Source organism: Lissotriton vulgaris, chromosome 5, assembly GCF_964263255.1.
Source record: "Lissotriton vulgaris chromosome 5, aLisVul1.2, whole genome shotgun sequence".
NCBI classification, from domain to species: Eukaryota; Metazoa; Chordata; class Amphibia; order Caudata; family Salamandridae; genus Lissotriton; species Lissotriton vulgaris.
The window spans coordinates 101,171,900-101,188,397 of record NC_141693.1 but is presented as its reverse complement, the minus strand read 5'-3'; the positions used below and the strand labels follow the sequence as shown (position 1 = coordinate 101,188,397).

Below are 16,498 nucleotides of genomic sequence, written 5' to 3'. Positions count from 1 at the left end.
GAGAAGTGTTATGTTACTGGACATCGGCTAGGCTGTTACATGAGATATATGTGCATATGTTCAACAAACAGTCCAGCTTTGATAGTCCAGTCTGCAGAGAGGGCCATTTTGCCTACTAAGAAATGCAAGACTTGGTATGGGTACACTTTCTGCCTTTGGGGAAGTGCTGCTTGGGTATCTATTCCAAAGGTGCAAAATCTGAGATAGAAGTATCCATCAGAATAGCAAGTTACTTACATTTGGTAATGCTCTTCTGATTGGTATTCTGTCTAACTGCAGATTTCTCTTGTCTTCCATCCCGATCTGTGGAGTAGACTCTTGTAACTGTTAATAAGGTTCCAAGTTGGACTTGGCACACTGCCTCCTCCTAGCTATCATGGTTGATCCGAGTCCGAGTGTGCTGGGGAGTCCGATGGTGTCACCTACCGGTGTGTGTTATCAAACTGATTAAGTGTCATATCAGAAAGAAACACGTTAGTGATAGATTCCTTACCTTAGAATTACCCCTAGGTGTCAGACTGGATCCGGAAAGTTTTCATCAGCATTACCCCTACGGGTCATTAGTCGTCGTCGTGCAGCTCTGCATATGTCGTTGTCGTCGTAGTCACTGAGATGATGTCGCTCGAGCTACTTAGACTCGCCCACTCGCGCTGACGTCAGTTCTTTCTTTTTCCTTGCCAGCAAGCACAGATCCGGACAGAGCGGTTCTCCCAGTCAATTTTTGACTGAGTTTTTTGGGACTTTTGTCTCTATTCGTTGAGTATTTGACTCCTGGTGTATAGGGATGCCTGGTTTTAAGTCTTGCCTGTCTTGTCCCCGCACGATGTCGGTACAGACCCGCACTATGAGTGTCTCTACTGCCTGGGGCGCGACCACGACTCCGAGTCTTGCCCTGAGTGCCAGGCCATGGCTCCGAAAACTTTGCGGGAACGGTCCTGAAAGTTGCTAGAGGTCCAGGAGTCGGCTCCACTCAATTCAAAGTCCTGGTCCTGTGGGAGGTCGAGGGACCGATAGCAGAGCCACCACCACCATCATTCGACAAAGTCTTCGCACTCGGAGTCAGGTAAGGCGAAGCACAAGAATTCGAAGAAGCGCTGTCGCTCTTCGCCTCCCCTTGCCTGTTTCACGACACGGCTGAGGGTGCGGCTAGTGCTACCCCCGCGGCTCCAGGGGAGCCTACGCAGTTGCCGATGGCCTACCTGCCCTTTCCGGGTCCATCGGCAACTCCGGCCCAGCGGCAGGAATTTCTGTCAGCCATGGCACAGTCTTTGGGCCGTCAATCCCCACCAACACTCCTTCGGGCCCCGCTGGTCCGAAAGGGGGTCTTCGCTCTTCGTCGTCGGCTCCGGCCCTGACATCGTCGACGACTCTGGTCTCGATGCCGCGAGACCCCCATGGATCCATGCATGGATCCCAGCCGATGTCGGTTGGCCTCGTATGACCTCCACCGACATCGATGGCACCTTGACGTGGAGACGGCGCTAGACCAGTGTCGATCGTCGCCGATTCCAATGGGGAATTTCTATCCCTTTCTCCATCCACCTCCTTTTTTTTTTTCGCCTGCCCGGCAGGTTGTGGAGGACAGCAACTGGGAGGGGTCTGATGACCCTCTTGCAGCCCAATGCGAGTAAGACCCGGACTGGGAAGAGGATTTGGAGGATGCTGGTGACCTGGATTGTACTCCAGAACCTGGCGCACTGTCTCCTTCTACTGTGGCTACAGTGGAGGGTGGTACATATTCTGTGGTGTTGCGTAGGGCAGCCAAGGCTCTCCACCTCGAGCTCCCTACGGTGGCCGTCAGGATTAACCTCCTGACAGAAGTGCTTCGGCCAGCAGCTTCCTCTATGGAGCCGCTGCTGCCTTTTAATGATGCACTTTCGGACATTCTTTTGGGCACCTGGTCCAGGCCCAACACAGGGACTCCTGTGGATAGGAACTTGGCCCCATGCCATCGCCTGGCCCCGGGTGACCCCATTTTCCTCTCCCTACACCCTACCCCTGAGAGCTTGTTGTCCAAGCCTCTGCATCCCCCAACGCATTCCCTTCTGCACCACCGGACAGGGAATCCAAGAAACTGGAGCAGTTTGGGAAAAAATTTTTCACTTCTTCCAGTTCAGGGCTGCGGTCTGTGAACACTGCATGCTTCTTGGGTCGTTATTCCCATTCTGTGTGGGACATGGTTGTGCAGGTGCTGCCTCAGTGTCCGGAGAAGGCCTGGATGGTGCTCTCCCAAGCTGTTGCTGAGGGGAGAGATGCAGCCAAGTTCACAATTTGTTGTGGCCTTGACACCGTCGACTCGCTGGGCATGGCGATTTCCACAACAGTGGCGCTAGGCTGCCACACCTGGCTGAAGACAACTGACTTTTCCAGGAATGTCCAGAACACTCTGATGGCACTCGCCTTTTTGGCGACAAAGGCAGATAGTGCGTTGGAGTGTTTTAAGGACTCACGGGCTACAGACAAGTCCTTAGGCCTTTCGGCCACGCGCACTCTTTCCGCTTCTGCTTTTCGCTCCTTTCGTGGCCAAAGAAGGGGCACCCAAACACGTTTGTTTCAGAGCCACAGGCCTGTGCAGCAACAGTCTCAGTACAGCCGCGGACGTGGGACCCGCAGAGGTGTGTCACGGTGCCAGTGAGCAGGTCAGTCCACCACCTCCCCTGCCACCACTGCCTCCAAACCTTCCTAGTCCAGTGTTTCAGGCCCACCAAACGCCAGTGGGTGGCCGGATTCACCATCACCTCCCCCACTGGCGCAGCATCACTTCGGACAGGTGGATTTCACAGATAGTCCGAATGGGTTACTCCCTCCACTTCGAGACTACCGCTCCAGCCATGCCACCACAGTACCACCGCATGTTGGGTGATCACTTGACACTTCTCCAGCAGGAAGTTACGATCCTCTTGGCCAGGGGGGCCATCAAGCACGTTCCGCTGCCAGCAGTAGGTCGTGGTTGTTACTCCCACTACTTCTTGGTTCCAAAGAAGCACAAGGGCCTGCGTCTCATCCTAGACCTTCGAAACGTCAATCTCGTCCTCCTGAAGGAGAAGTTCAAGATACTCACACTTGCTCAGGTCATGTCTGCCCTAGACCCGCAAGACTGGATGATAGTGTTGGACTTGCAGGACGCTCAGTTTTTATATCCCCGTCCTGCCGGCCCACCGGCGTTACCTACGGTTCACGGTAGGCCACGAGCACTTTCAGTTCACCCCTTTGGCCTTACCAGTGCCCCTCCGGTGTTCACAAAAGTTATGCCGGTCGGCGCAGCTCATCTGCGCAGATCAGGGGTTTCAGTTTTACCCTAGCTTGCACCAGGCAGTCGTCTCCCACCTCCAGACTACGACCGACCTCTTGCATTTGCTGGGGTTCTCCATCAACATGCCGAAGTCGCTCCTGATTCCTTCTCAGCAGCTCCTCTTTATCGGAGCAGTTCTGGACACAGCGTAGTTTTGGGTTTATCCTCCCGAACAGCGAGTCCGGGACATTTGGGCTATGATTCCGATCTTTCGGCACTTGTCCTGGGTTTCAGTCAGGATGACCTTGAGGTTGCTGGGCCTCATGGCCTCCTGCATCCTGCTGACGAATAATGCCAGATGGCATGTGCGGGTTGTGCAGTGGGACCTGAAGTTCCAGTGGGCGCAGCATCAAGGGGACCTGTCAGAGTGCTTCCAGATCTCGGAGGGAACTGCGCAACAGTTGCAGTGGTGGCTCACGAACCAGCATTGGGTGAGCGGCAGATCACTCTCCCTTCCCCAACCGGAGCACACAGTGGTGACGGATGCGTCCCTTCTGGGATTGGGCGGCCACATTGGAGAGGCGGAGATCAGAGGCCTCTGTTCTCCGGCAGGGACCAGGCTCCATATCAACCTTCTGGAGCTCCGGGCGATCCTACTTGCACTGAAAGCATTCCTTCCCTCTGTCAGGGGGAGAGTAGTGCAGGTGTTCACTGACAACACCACCTCCCTGTGGTATTGCAACAAGCAAGGCGGGGTGGGGTCGTGGACCCTATGTCAGGCGGCTCTGCATCTCTGGACATGGCAGGAACGTCAAGGCATTTCTTTGATGGATCAACACTTGGCAGGTTCTTTGAACGCCAGGGTGGATGAACTCAGCCGCAGGTGCATGATGTATCATAAATGGAGTCTTCACTCGGAGGTGGCGCACGGTCTCTTTCAACAGTGGGGAGAGCCTTGGTTAGATCTGTTCGCCACCGAAGAGAACGTGCAATGTCCTCACATCTGCGCGTTGGAATTTCGCTCAGTGAGGCTTTTCCTCATGAGTGGAGCTACGGTCTATTGTACGCCTTTCCGCCTATACCACTTCTACCCAGAGTGCTGAAGAAGATCAGGCGCGACCGGGCCCAAGTCATTCTTGTGGCCCTGGACTGGGCTGGAAGAGTTTGGTATCCCGAGCTACTCTGTATGAGCGTGGATCCCCTTATCCCACTGCCTCTTTGGGAGGATCTTCTGTCGCAGCAGCAGGGGACGGTTCTCCACCGAACCTGTCCAGCCTCCACCTACATGCGTGGAGATTGAGCAGCGATAGTTGATTCCATTTGACTTGCCTCCTGAGGTCTGTGATATCATTCTGGCAGCCAGGCGTCCCTCCACTAAATCAGTATACGCCTGCAGGAGAAACAAATTTGTTGCATGGTGCACAGCAAAGGCTGTGAATCCCCTTTCTGCCCCTCTTTCAGAAGTCCTTTTGTTCCTTCTTTCTCTGGCCCGGCAGGGCTCTGCTCTGGGCACTATGAGGTGCTATCTTTCTGTAATTTCGGCCTTTCTCAGGCTCCTTGATCAGCCCTCTCTTTTCAAGTCTCCTGTTGTAAATAGATTTCTCAAAGGCATAACTCACCTTTTTCCTCCTATTCAGTTTGTGATGCCGCAGTGGGACTTGAATCTGGTTCTTACTTATTTGATGTGCGCTCCTTTTGAGCCGCTTCGTTTATTGAGTTTAAAGACTTCTTTCCTGGTTGCCATCACTTCCACTAGGCACGTGAGTGAGCTGCAGGCTCTTTCCTGTAAGCCTCCTTTTCTGTCGGTTCATCCGGACAAGGTTGTGCTTCGCACTCGTCCTTCCTTCTTGCCAAAGGTTGTCACTGCTTTCCACATTGGGCAAACTACCACCTTGCCCACTTTCTTTCCGCCTCCGCACCCTTCCAGAGAGGAAGAGAGGTTCCACCGTCTGGACCCAAAACGTGCCCATTCTCATTTTACCTGAATCGCCCACAACAGTTCCGGGTGGATGACCGACTCTTTGTTGGCTATGTAGGCGCCAAGAAAGGTCGGGCTGTACACAAGAGGACTATCTCCCGCTGGGTCGTCTTGTGTATCAAAGCCTGTTATTCTCTGGCTAAAAAGGAACCTCCGGTGGGGTTACGCACCCATTCGACAAGGGCGACAGCAGCTACTACTGCATTGGGACGTAGTGTCCCCCTGCAAGACATCTGTCCGGCAGCCACGTGGACCTCGCTGCACACTTTTACTAAGCATTATTGCCTGGACAGTCAAGTCCGGAGAGATGGCTTCTTTGGCCGTTCTGTTCCCTGTAACTTTCTGGTGTGGTCTTTGTTCGCAGACCCACCACTGGGGTTGGTATTGCTGTGGTATCTATTCTAAGGTAAGGAATCTATCACTAACATGTTTCTTTCAGATGAAGAAGTTACTTACCATCGGTAACGATATACCTGTAAGAAACATTAGTTAGTGATAGATTCCTTACCTCTCCACCCATCCTCCCCGTTCTGCGAACTAATTTCTAGGGTTACGGTCATCCCTTTTAGGGCCCTAGTTTCAATGCACCAGTGGTCAGTACCTTGCATGGCTCTGTGTTCCTAGCGCAGAAAGTCGTGTACAGAACTGACGTCAGCACGCGTGGGTGCGTCTAAGTAGCTCCAGCGACGTCATCTCGGCAACTATGACGCCAATGACGTAGGTGGAGCCGCACGACGACACCTACCGACGCACAGGGGTACTGCTGACGAAAACTTTCCGGATCCAGTCTGTCGCCAGGGGGTAATTCTGAGGTAAGGAATGTATCACTAATTAATGTTTCTTACCGATATATCGTTACCGAAGGTAAGTAACTTGTTCATCTGGGGATATTTAAAAAGTGAGGAATTTGTGGTTATGTAAGTCACTTGTTCAGCTGTCCCCTTGCAGATTGGAGTACTTAACAAACTGTTTTGAATTTCCTGGCCAGGAATTCCTTTTCATGCTATCGTAATAATTGCTTATTCTCTACCTAAATCACCTAGTTTTAATTTTGCTCTACTAGTACAGTTTTGTCTGAGTTACAATTATTAGGTGCTCCATAACCAGTAATATCATCATTGAAACCCCTTCATGCCTCTCTCAGTTTTTCACTCTACAGCAAGATCTTGAGTGATGACCCTAGAAAGGGAGTCTGTGCAACATCATGATCAATCATGCTTGTGAGTTACCTGAGGACTACCATCGAAAATCCATAAATGGGTAATATGTTGTCACAGGAGTCAGCACCTTTATTTTGCATTCATTCTTCTGATAGAGACATCTAGCCTCAGATTCCTTATCTTCTAAATCCTCACCAGGCGGCAAACTGGATCTGGACATTTTTCAGCACTACCTCTGCACGTTAACCTCTGTGAGTCGGTAGAGGGCGTTGAGCAGCTCTGCTGCGACATCGACTCCCGGATATGATGTCAATGGAGTCCATATAAGCCGTCCTCCGATGTGCTGATGTCAGTTCCGTTTTTTCCCTCCACCGCAGTTATTGTCGTAACCTCTACTTTACGATGGTAGAATGTATTATCTCTGTCCTTCCTTGGTTACCTCTGTTCTTGGAGTGTCACTTGTTCCTCCACTTCTCGTCCTGTGGATGTACTTTTGCTGTACCCTGTATGACGTGTGTCTCTACAGGAATTGCTGTGCTTTTATATGCATATTTATCCTTATATACATATATCTTTGAATGTCTCTGCATGTATGCATCTCTCTCTTGGATGAATCTCTTGTAGATGTCTTTTTCTGCCAGTATTTATATGTGTGTGTGTTTTGCACATATGGTCATCTGGCCTTCTATACGGTGTACGTCACTGCATTTTACCTACAACCTTCTTGTTGGCCTGGTTCAACTTTCTTGGTTGTACTTGTTCGAGGCATGTGGGCTGCTGAATTCATATCTTGTGCATAGATCGCCGCCTAGTGTTGGGTGTGGATGATTGCACCTTGTTGTCCTGGAAGAGTCTTCGAAGTATCACAAGATAGGTGACTCCTCCCCTGGACTACAGTGCGCATGGGCATCTTCTTCATCCTCAGATAGTTTTTTTTCCGCCATTGAGTTCGGATGTTATTCCTCTACTCCAACTTCGGAACCGAAACTAAACTACTTTAAAAGGCCTTCGACTTCGACTGTATTGTTCTCGTTCAGTACTTCTTGACTCGACCAAACTTTCCATCTTTATCCGGTCGTCGACGCAGGCCGTTGGGCCTTTCGACGCCACGTGGGCCTGCTGTCGATGGAAAGGAGCCTGTTCAAAAGGTGCCCACGATGCCACTGACAAACATACAGTATGCAACAAGTGCTCATCACCGGAGCACAACGAAGAAAATTGCCAGCTTGTGCCCAATTCCGTTCCAAGAAGACCATCCGGATTCGACGGGCCACTATGCAAGAGATGCAGCGTCCGGCACCGGAACCGGAGAACATCTTCGATGATGAACACAACCTCCCAGAAGCGACGGACTCGGATCTAGAAATCGTCACCGTTGAGGACCAGTCTGACTCCGATGACCAGATCCCGCCGGGGCAAACAGTGAGTACACAGCCCCCAACACCGCTTATCCCGAAACCGAAGGCTCCGGTCGAAGCATCGCCTAAAGGCCTTAGCCGAGATCGACAAGCTCCTTCAGAATCCCCGCCTTCCGGCTCAGCTCGGAAGCCCAAAACAAAGCCTTCCGATAGCCCAGGACCAAGTAACATTCTCCCCAAGAAGGTTGTCGAACCCAAGAGGGTTGTTGAACCCAAGGCCGTTGAGCCAAAGGTTGTCGAACCGAAGAAGGCGGTCGAGCCAAAGGTCGTCGAACCGAAGAAGGTCGTCGAGCCAAAGGTCGTCGAGCCGAAGAAGGTGGTCGAACCAAAGAAGGTCGCCCAACCCAAAAAGGTTATCGAGTCAAAAGCTATCGAGCCGAAGAAGAGCCTCGAACCAAAGCAAGTCGTCGATCCAAAAAGAACACCCGACCCAAAAAATGCTGTCGATCCTAAAAAGCGTGTGGATCAACAAAAGCAGGATCGCATCACAAAGCCGGTCGAACCGAAAAAAAGTCATCGACTCGACCAAAAACCTTGAGCCTAAAAAAGCCGTCGAGCATAAAAAACGTATCAAACCAAAAGCTCTGGTCGATCCGAAACAGGTCGTCGACCCAAACAAAGACGCCAAACCGAAAAAGACTGCTAAACAAACAAAGGACTTCGAACCAAAAAAGGTTATCGACCCCCAAAGCAACAGTCGAGCCGAAAAAGACTCCACAACCAAAAGCCCTCGAGCCAAAAGGTCACAAACAAGTCAGTAAGCCAAAAACATCGGCGCCAAAGCCACGGACAGTGGAGGAAGAACTCTTCCATCCTGATCCAGAATCAGAGGAACACTCTAAACTGTATATAAACCCTGAAACTGGCAAAGTTACAGTTTATTACCGGAAAAAGAGACCATTAGACACGGACACTCCTTCCCCTGTTCTTCTCGAAGAAAAAGGACTTCGGGACATCTCCCTCTAGGCCTTTTACCCCTCCTCCTTTCTATCCTAATATGCCTTTTGTGCCCTACTCGCCTACACATTCAGACTATAATGATGAGGATAACATGGGGGAAGATCCTCAGGATGGTTTTAATAACCCAGAGGATCCACATGCACAGGATGACACATGGGAGGATCAGAATGATCCATATGACACACAACCCATCCCTGACACCTCCCCATACCCTTCAAAGCCGTCGCCTACTGACGACACCATTGTTTTTAACCGACTGCTAGATAGGGCAGCAAAATACCACAAGGTCGACATGCACACTGACCCAATAGAAGAAGATTTTCTATTTGACATTTTTCCTACCTCTGAGAAAAATGTCAGGACACTTTCTATGCTGAAAGGGGTAATAAAACACGCGCCAGACATATTCAAAGATCCAGCCAGAGCACGGGTACTCAATCCCAGGATTGAGAAGAAATATAAGGCGGCTCCTACAGACCCTACTTACATTAAATGCCAGTTGCCTTTAGACTCACTGGTAGTAGCAAACGCTCGCAAAAGAGCTAACTCGCAAACAACAGGAGATGCTTCACCTCCTGACAAGGAGTCTAAAATATTGGAAGCCTCAGGCAAAAGAGTTGCCTCACAGGCTGCCAATTAATGGAGGATTGCAAACACACAGGCTCTACTAGCTCGCTACGAAAGAGCACACTACGACCAGCTTGAAGGTTTACTGCAACACCTGCCAGAACCTTTCAAAGCTCAGGCTAACGACCTCATACAGGAAGGCAAATTTATAATAAATGCTTCCATTAAATGTGCGCTTGATGCAGCCGACACAGCAGGCAGGTCCATTAATACTAGCGCATTACTACGCAGACACGCGTGGCTACGCATCTCTGGTTTTAAGAACTAGGTGCAATCCACCAACCAGTTAATCAAGACTTCCTGTTTGGACCTGCAGTAGATACCATTTTAGACCAAATGAAAAAAGACACCGAAACTGCTAAATCTATGGGCGCACTGCAGTTTCAACAACATAGAGGTTCCTTTCGTCGCTCCTCCTACAGAGGTACCGCACGAGGCAACACTTCACAGACTTCCTCTACATACAAAAGCAACACCCAAAGTTCCTTTAATAAAGGCTCCAACAGGGGAGGTTATAGGGGCAACAATAACAAGGGCAGAGGACGTGGCGGCAATAACACCAGAGCCTCCACTGCGGCCAAACAGTGACTTCATCACACTCCCTCCAGACCATCTAACACCAGTCGGAGGCAGAGTGAAACAATTCCTACCAGTCTGGAACGCAATTACCACAGACAGGTGGGTGAGACAAATTATCCAGTATGGTTATTGCCTGGAACTCACTTCTACTCCACCCAACATACCACCCAAACACCGTCCTATGTCCAAAGAACACATCACCCTGTTACAACAAGAGGTGAAATCCATGCTAGAAAAGAGGGCCATAGAGCCTGTCCCTTTTCAACACCAAGGGACAGGAGTATACTCACTATACTTCCTTATTCCCAAAATGGACGCGTCCCTCAGACCAATATTGGAGCTCAGACCTCTGAACCAATACATACTCCCAGAGCACTTCCATATGATCACTCTACAACAAGTACTCTAGTTACTCCAGCAAGGCGACTTCCTAGCAACATTAGACCTCAAGGACGCATATTTTTACATACCTATACATCCAGCTCACAGGAAATACCTCAGGTTCACAATAGAAGGTCAACATTATCAGTTCACGGTTCTCCCCTTCGGGGTAACCACAGCCCCAAGAGTGTTCACAAAATGTTTAGCGGTAGCAGCTGCACACCTCAGAAGGCAACCCATCCACGTGTTTCCATACCTGGACGATTGGCTCATAAAAGGAAACTCGTACGCGCAGTGTGCAAGCCATACGTCTCAGACACTCCAGCTGCTACACAGCCTGGGTTTTTCCATAAATTACCCAAAATCACATCTACAGCCCTCCCACATACAGCAATATCTGGGGGCTACAATAGATACCTCAGTAGCAAAGGCATATCCAAATCCAGCCAGTATAGCCAACATGCATACTCTCGTTCAAAAATGTCAGCCACAACACTCTTTGCCAGCTCGAGTGTTCATGCAGCTCATAGGCATGATGGCCTCCTGCATATTCATTGTCCCTCATGCCTGACTTCAAATGCGTCCACTGCAAGAATGCCTAGCACGGCAGTGGAACCAAGCTCAGGGACAACTAAAGGACCTGGTGTTGGTAGACAGTCGCGCTTACAACTCTCTGCAGTGGTGGAACCCACAAAACCTTTCCAAGGGGCGACTGTTCCAAGAGCCGGTTCCACAAGTAGTACTAACAGTGGACACATCACTGACAGGTTGGGGAGCACACTTACTTCAATACACAGTCCAAGGGATCTGGACAATCAAACAAAAGAAACTGCATATCAACCTACTAGAGTTGCTAGCAATATTTCTGGCACTAAAAGCATTCCAGAAATACTTGTACAACAAGGCTGTGTTGTTCGGGACGGACAACATGACAGCCATGTACTACATCCAGAAACAAGGAGGGGCACACTCTCCACAGCTGTCCCACTAAGCACAGAGCATATGGAGGTGGACAATTCCAAGAACCATTTTTTTCCTAGCAGAACACCTGCCAGGGAAAGACAATCGAGTAGCGGATCTGTTAGCAGACACAGCCAACAGCTACACGGATGGGAGATTCACCCTCAAGTTCTCCAACCATTCTTCCAAAAATGGTGGCATCCAGAGATAGATCTGTTTGCCACAAACAAAAACTCAAAATGCCAGTACTTTGCCGCCAGGTTCCCACATCCGTTGTCACAGGGCAATGCGATATGGATGAACTGGTCAGGCAGATTTGCGTTCGCTTTTCCACCAGCTCCACTGATTCCGCTGGTGGCACGCAAACTACGTCAGCAGTCACTCACAATGATCCTGGTTGCTCCCACATGGGCAAGACAGCCATGGTACACAACGTTCCTGGAACTTTCTGTAGTTCCCCACCAAAGGCTGCACCTCTCGCCCCATCTTTTAACTCAGAACCATGGAGAAATCAGGCACCCAGATCCCAATCAGATGAACCTAGCGATCTGGCTCCTGAGGTCTTAGAGTTCGGATACCTTAACTTACCTGATTGCATGAACATCATCAAGGAGGCAAGACGGCTAACTACTAGAGCATGCTATGCAGCTAAATGGAAAAGATTTGTAATTTATTGCAACAATAACCAAATCAATCCATTAGATGCTTCCATCCAAAACATTATCTGTTACCTCTTGCATCTTCAAAGATGCAATCTAGCATACTCTTCTATAAGGCTACATATTGCTGCTATAGCAGCATATCTCCAGAACAGGCAACGCCTTTTCCTGTTTAAGGTAACACCAATCAAGGCTTTTATGGAAGGTCTTAAAAGGATAATCCCTCCAAAGCACCCACCTTCACCAGTCTAGAACTTAAATGTGGTACTTACCAGACTTATAGGACCTCCTTTTGAACCACTCCACTCATGTGAATTGCAATTTCTAACATGAAAGGTGGCATTCTTGATTGCCATTACCTCCCTCAGAAGAGTGAGTGAGCTTCAGGCACTAACTATTCAAGAACCCTTCATGCAAATACATGCAAATAAGTTAGTACTTAGGACCAACCCTAAGTTTATGCCAAAAGTCATATCCACTTTCCATACCAGTCAATCAATAGAATTGCCAGTTTTCTTCCAAAACCCACAGTCAGTAGCTGAAAGAGCCCTACACACACTAGATGTAAGGAGAGCTCTGCTATATTATGTTGACAGGACTAAATCATTTAGGAAAACAAAGCAACTGTTTGTTGCTTTTTCACCACAACATAAAGGTAATCCCATCTCAAAATCAGATAGCCAGATGGATAGTTAAATGCATTCAAATATGCTAACAAAAAGCTAAACGCGCTCTAACAGTTCCCCCAAAAGCACACTCTACGCGTACAATGGGGGCATCCATGGCTTTCCTAGGGAATAGTCCCCTTGAAGACATATGTAGGGCAGCTACATGGTTTACCATACACACTTTCACTAAACACTATTGTGTAGACGTGCAATCAAAGCAGCAAGCTGCTGTAGGCCAAGCTGTCCTTAAAACTCTTTTTCAGGCTGCTGCAGCTGGTACAGGTGACCACCGCTAGAGGAGATATTGCTATACAGACTATGCACAATATATGAATTCAGCAGCCCACATGCCTCGAACGGAATATGCTACTTACCAGTATGCATCTTTTCTTGGCATGTAGGGCTGCTGACATTCATATCGCCCACCCTCCTCCCCGGTGCCTGTTGCAGCTGCAGGATTCTCTTTTGCATGGCCATCTCTTACTTTACTATACTCCATCTTTGCCACAATGGCGAAAAACAATCTGAGGATGGAGAAGATGCCCATGCGCACTGTAGTCCAGGGGAGGAGTCACCTATCTCGTGGTACTTCGAAGACTCTCCAAGACAACAAGGTGCAATCATCCGGACCCAACACTAGGCGGCGATCTAGGCACAAGATATGAATGTCAGCAGCCCTACATGCCAAGAACAGATGCATACTGGTATGTAGCATATTCCTTCTGTTTCCCTTCCTTTCTTCAGTGAGCGTTTTTGTTACATTGTTACGGAGGATGCCTTATGTGTCTATCGCGGTTCTCAGTATAAGAACGGTTTCTTTTACCATTCTAGTTTTTCTAGCAATGCTCTTCAAGAATTTATTCTCTCTTTATCCATCCTTCTATGATTGGCAGTCCCTTTTTCGTAATCTGTTTCTCAGGCTAGTTTCTTTGGCAATCGGTGGGTGGTCTTATTCGTTGTATGTGTTTCCTGCGGCTGAGCACATTGTGCATGCTCCTTCGATTGGTTTGAGCCTGGATTCTAAGAACTATTGTCCTCGGTTTCTTTGCATCCCCGATCTCAAGTTGCGTCCCTCATTGGGGCTGCCTCTTTTACTGGTTTTATACAGTGTTTCTCACAGTCTTGTAGCTTTCTCCTCCCTATGGGCTTCCCATGGTCCTTCTTAGAGATCAATCCTTTGGTGAGCATCTTTGCTTCATCTATAATTTTTCGGATAGTCTTGTCCCTTCTATCTTTTGGACTTGTTTCTCCTTTTTGGGGATCTTTGGTGAGGTTGGTTCGCAGCGCCTCCACCAAGGATGGTATTGCTTGGGTATCTGATTCTAAGATAAGGAATCTGCAACTAGATGTCTCTATTAGATACCACTTTTGGTAACGCATTATCCGGTAGAGACAGGATCTTACAGCAGATTCCTTTGCGACTCACCCATCCTACCCACTCTGCAGTCTGAGGGCCATGTGGTCTCCTAAATCCCCTCTTTGCCATCTACTGCGGTTTTTTCAATCTGTACTTGTTGATACAAGATTTTTCCCTTTTTGGCACACTGTTTTCTGAGACGATTTCTCTGCGTAGCTGGTGCGGAAATGGTCACAAAGAAACTGACTCAGTGTGTCGGGGGAGGGCTTATATGGGCTCCGATGACATCGCATCCGAGAGTCGATGTCGCTGCAGAATAATTCAATGCCTTCTACCTACATGCGGAGGTACTGCTCGAAAGATTTCCCTATCCAGTCTGGCGCATTCAAAGATAAGGAATCTGCAGCTAGCTCCTGTCTCTACCAGATAAGGCATTACCAAAAGTAAGTAACTTGTCCTTTAATGTTGTAAAAGACAAGAGTCTTTCCTTTCTAAATTTTTGCAATTCCTAAGCTGCCCGACAGTTCTCATTCGTGCCCTCTCTCTAGCTAGTAGTGTGAACTGCAAGGCTGATGAACAAGTTTAACTTGAAAGGCTCGTCACCGACCATTGATTCAGAGAAGGTTATTTAGTGGAATTGTTTGTGACAGAAGCCAAGGATCCTCTGTCCTGTTTCAGGAAGGTTTGGAGAATGAGGTCATGGGGTATTTATGGTACCACGCATTTGTGCATTTCAACAAACATCTTGGGAAACCGAGGTGGCCTCCAGTCATCTTAACGCTCACTGTTTTGTAATAGATCAGCAGGGTGTTCTTAATTAGATCAGTCTGCTTGTGAAGAGTATCCTAATTTGATTGTAGAGAAGTTGAAGAACAATCGTTCACATTCTTCAGGCAAGAACCATCTTTCTCATGTCCCAGGTCATAGTGATTTTCTTAGCAAACAGTTCTTCTCAAGTTATGTAAAGTACAAAGTGGCAACAGTTTCCCAAAAGGAGCAGGAAAGTTTGTCATTATAGCAGTAACTTCCTCCCCTTGCCTGGTCTTGATTAGAAACGCGTGCAGTTGATCAAGTATTACTGTAAATCATTACTGCTAAGGTCCACTTTATTATTTTTGTGATGTCATTGTTCCTTTTATGTCTTTGTTGTTGTCTAGTAGAGCATGTCAGTGCTCCGTGAGGGCATTTGCCTGTTTTAAAGTGTTGTACTGTCAGTACATTGTATATTTTTAAGTTATGTTTGTATCTTTATTACCTAGCGTGTTTGGTGGTCATATTCGTGGGAGTTGTCATTCAAAAACCGAGTAACATGGCACTGAACCCCATACCGTGAGACTGAAAACTGTTTTGAACTTGTTCTTATTTCCACAGGATGAACATTGGCGGGGAGAAGCACTCCGAGAGAAATTACGTCAGCATGAAGACAGGCTCAAGGTTGTATACTTATAAATAATGCATAGTGCTGAGGCCAGACTTCCTGGAAGTCCAGAGCTTCATCGTGTTGCCTGTTTAATAATTTTAGAAAATGTTTGTCTCCAGTTAATGAGGCAAGAAAATGTTCAATCTATGTAACATCTGTACTAATATATGTTACAACATATGCTTAGGTTCAGCTTCGGAACCGTATGTCCAAGCAAGCAGATGTACTGAGTAAAGGGAGAAGGCAAGCTGAAGGAAACCTACACAGTTTGAGAAAAAAGGTAGATGCACTGGATGAACTGGTGAGCAACACCTCGGCTGAGTTACTGTTTCAATCCCAAAATTCCAGTGGAATGCTCTCTATGAGGCAGGAAGACAGTGACACAGAGAGACAGGTGGGTTTTCATTGAACTTATTTATGACCGCACTTTTAGTATTCAGTAAAGCTGTACCAAATTATTAGGCTGTTGGTTTTTCACCATGTGGTGTTCTGAACTTTTCTATAGTTTCCGAATTGAAAATAGTTCAGGTATGCTAACATAGCTAATGGGAAAGCATTCAGAGCACTGAGCCCTGTTCTCTCAAGCATTTCCCCCGTTATTGGTCTTTTGAACTTTGATTGGCAGATGATGTGTGTTTCAGCTAAATCGGTTTCTGTAGGGATGTAGTGTCTGGTCCACTTCTGAATGCACACCGGGACCTTATTTCATAAAGGCTTTTGAGAGTTATACACAGCCCTTTGAGCTTGATCCTTCTACTACGGGGAGCAAGTGAAAATCTTGAAAGGCAAGTTGGCTGTAGTCCTTGTTTTTCTAGGTATTACTGCAGCCTAATCATGTATATGTTGTTACCGGTCAGTGTACATTTTGGGTTGGTGTGTTTAGAAGGGATCAAAATAATCTAGGTGGATCATAACTAGCGATCTGATATGTAATATTTATTTATAAAGCAATAATAACCAAAGTCCACTTGCAAACAAAACAAGCATTTGCAATGCAATAGGTCTCGTATTTGCGAGAGTTTAAGGTATTGGCAATGTAAATGACAATGCCTTTATTTATCTATTTTGATAATTAACACATAAATAAAATGCACTGTCA

The 16,498-nt window shown here is 48.0% G+C and overlaps 1 protein-coding gene across 1 annotated transcript in view; it reads left to right on the top strand.

Moving 5' to 3' along the window:
- The window catches only part of CNTRL (centriolin), an 857,679-nt gene that overhangs the window by 818,964 nt on the left and 22,217 nt on the right, over positions 1-16,498 (top strand). The window contains exons 41-42 of the mRNA XM_086920986.1: positions 15,351-15,413; positions 15,587-15,793. Coding sequence (XP_086777112.1) covers positions 15,351-15,413; positions 15,587-15,793 — 270 coding nt within the window. The remainder of the gene's footprint in view (positions 1-15,350; positions 15,414-15,586; positions 15,794-16,498) is intronic.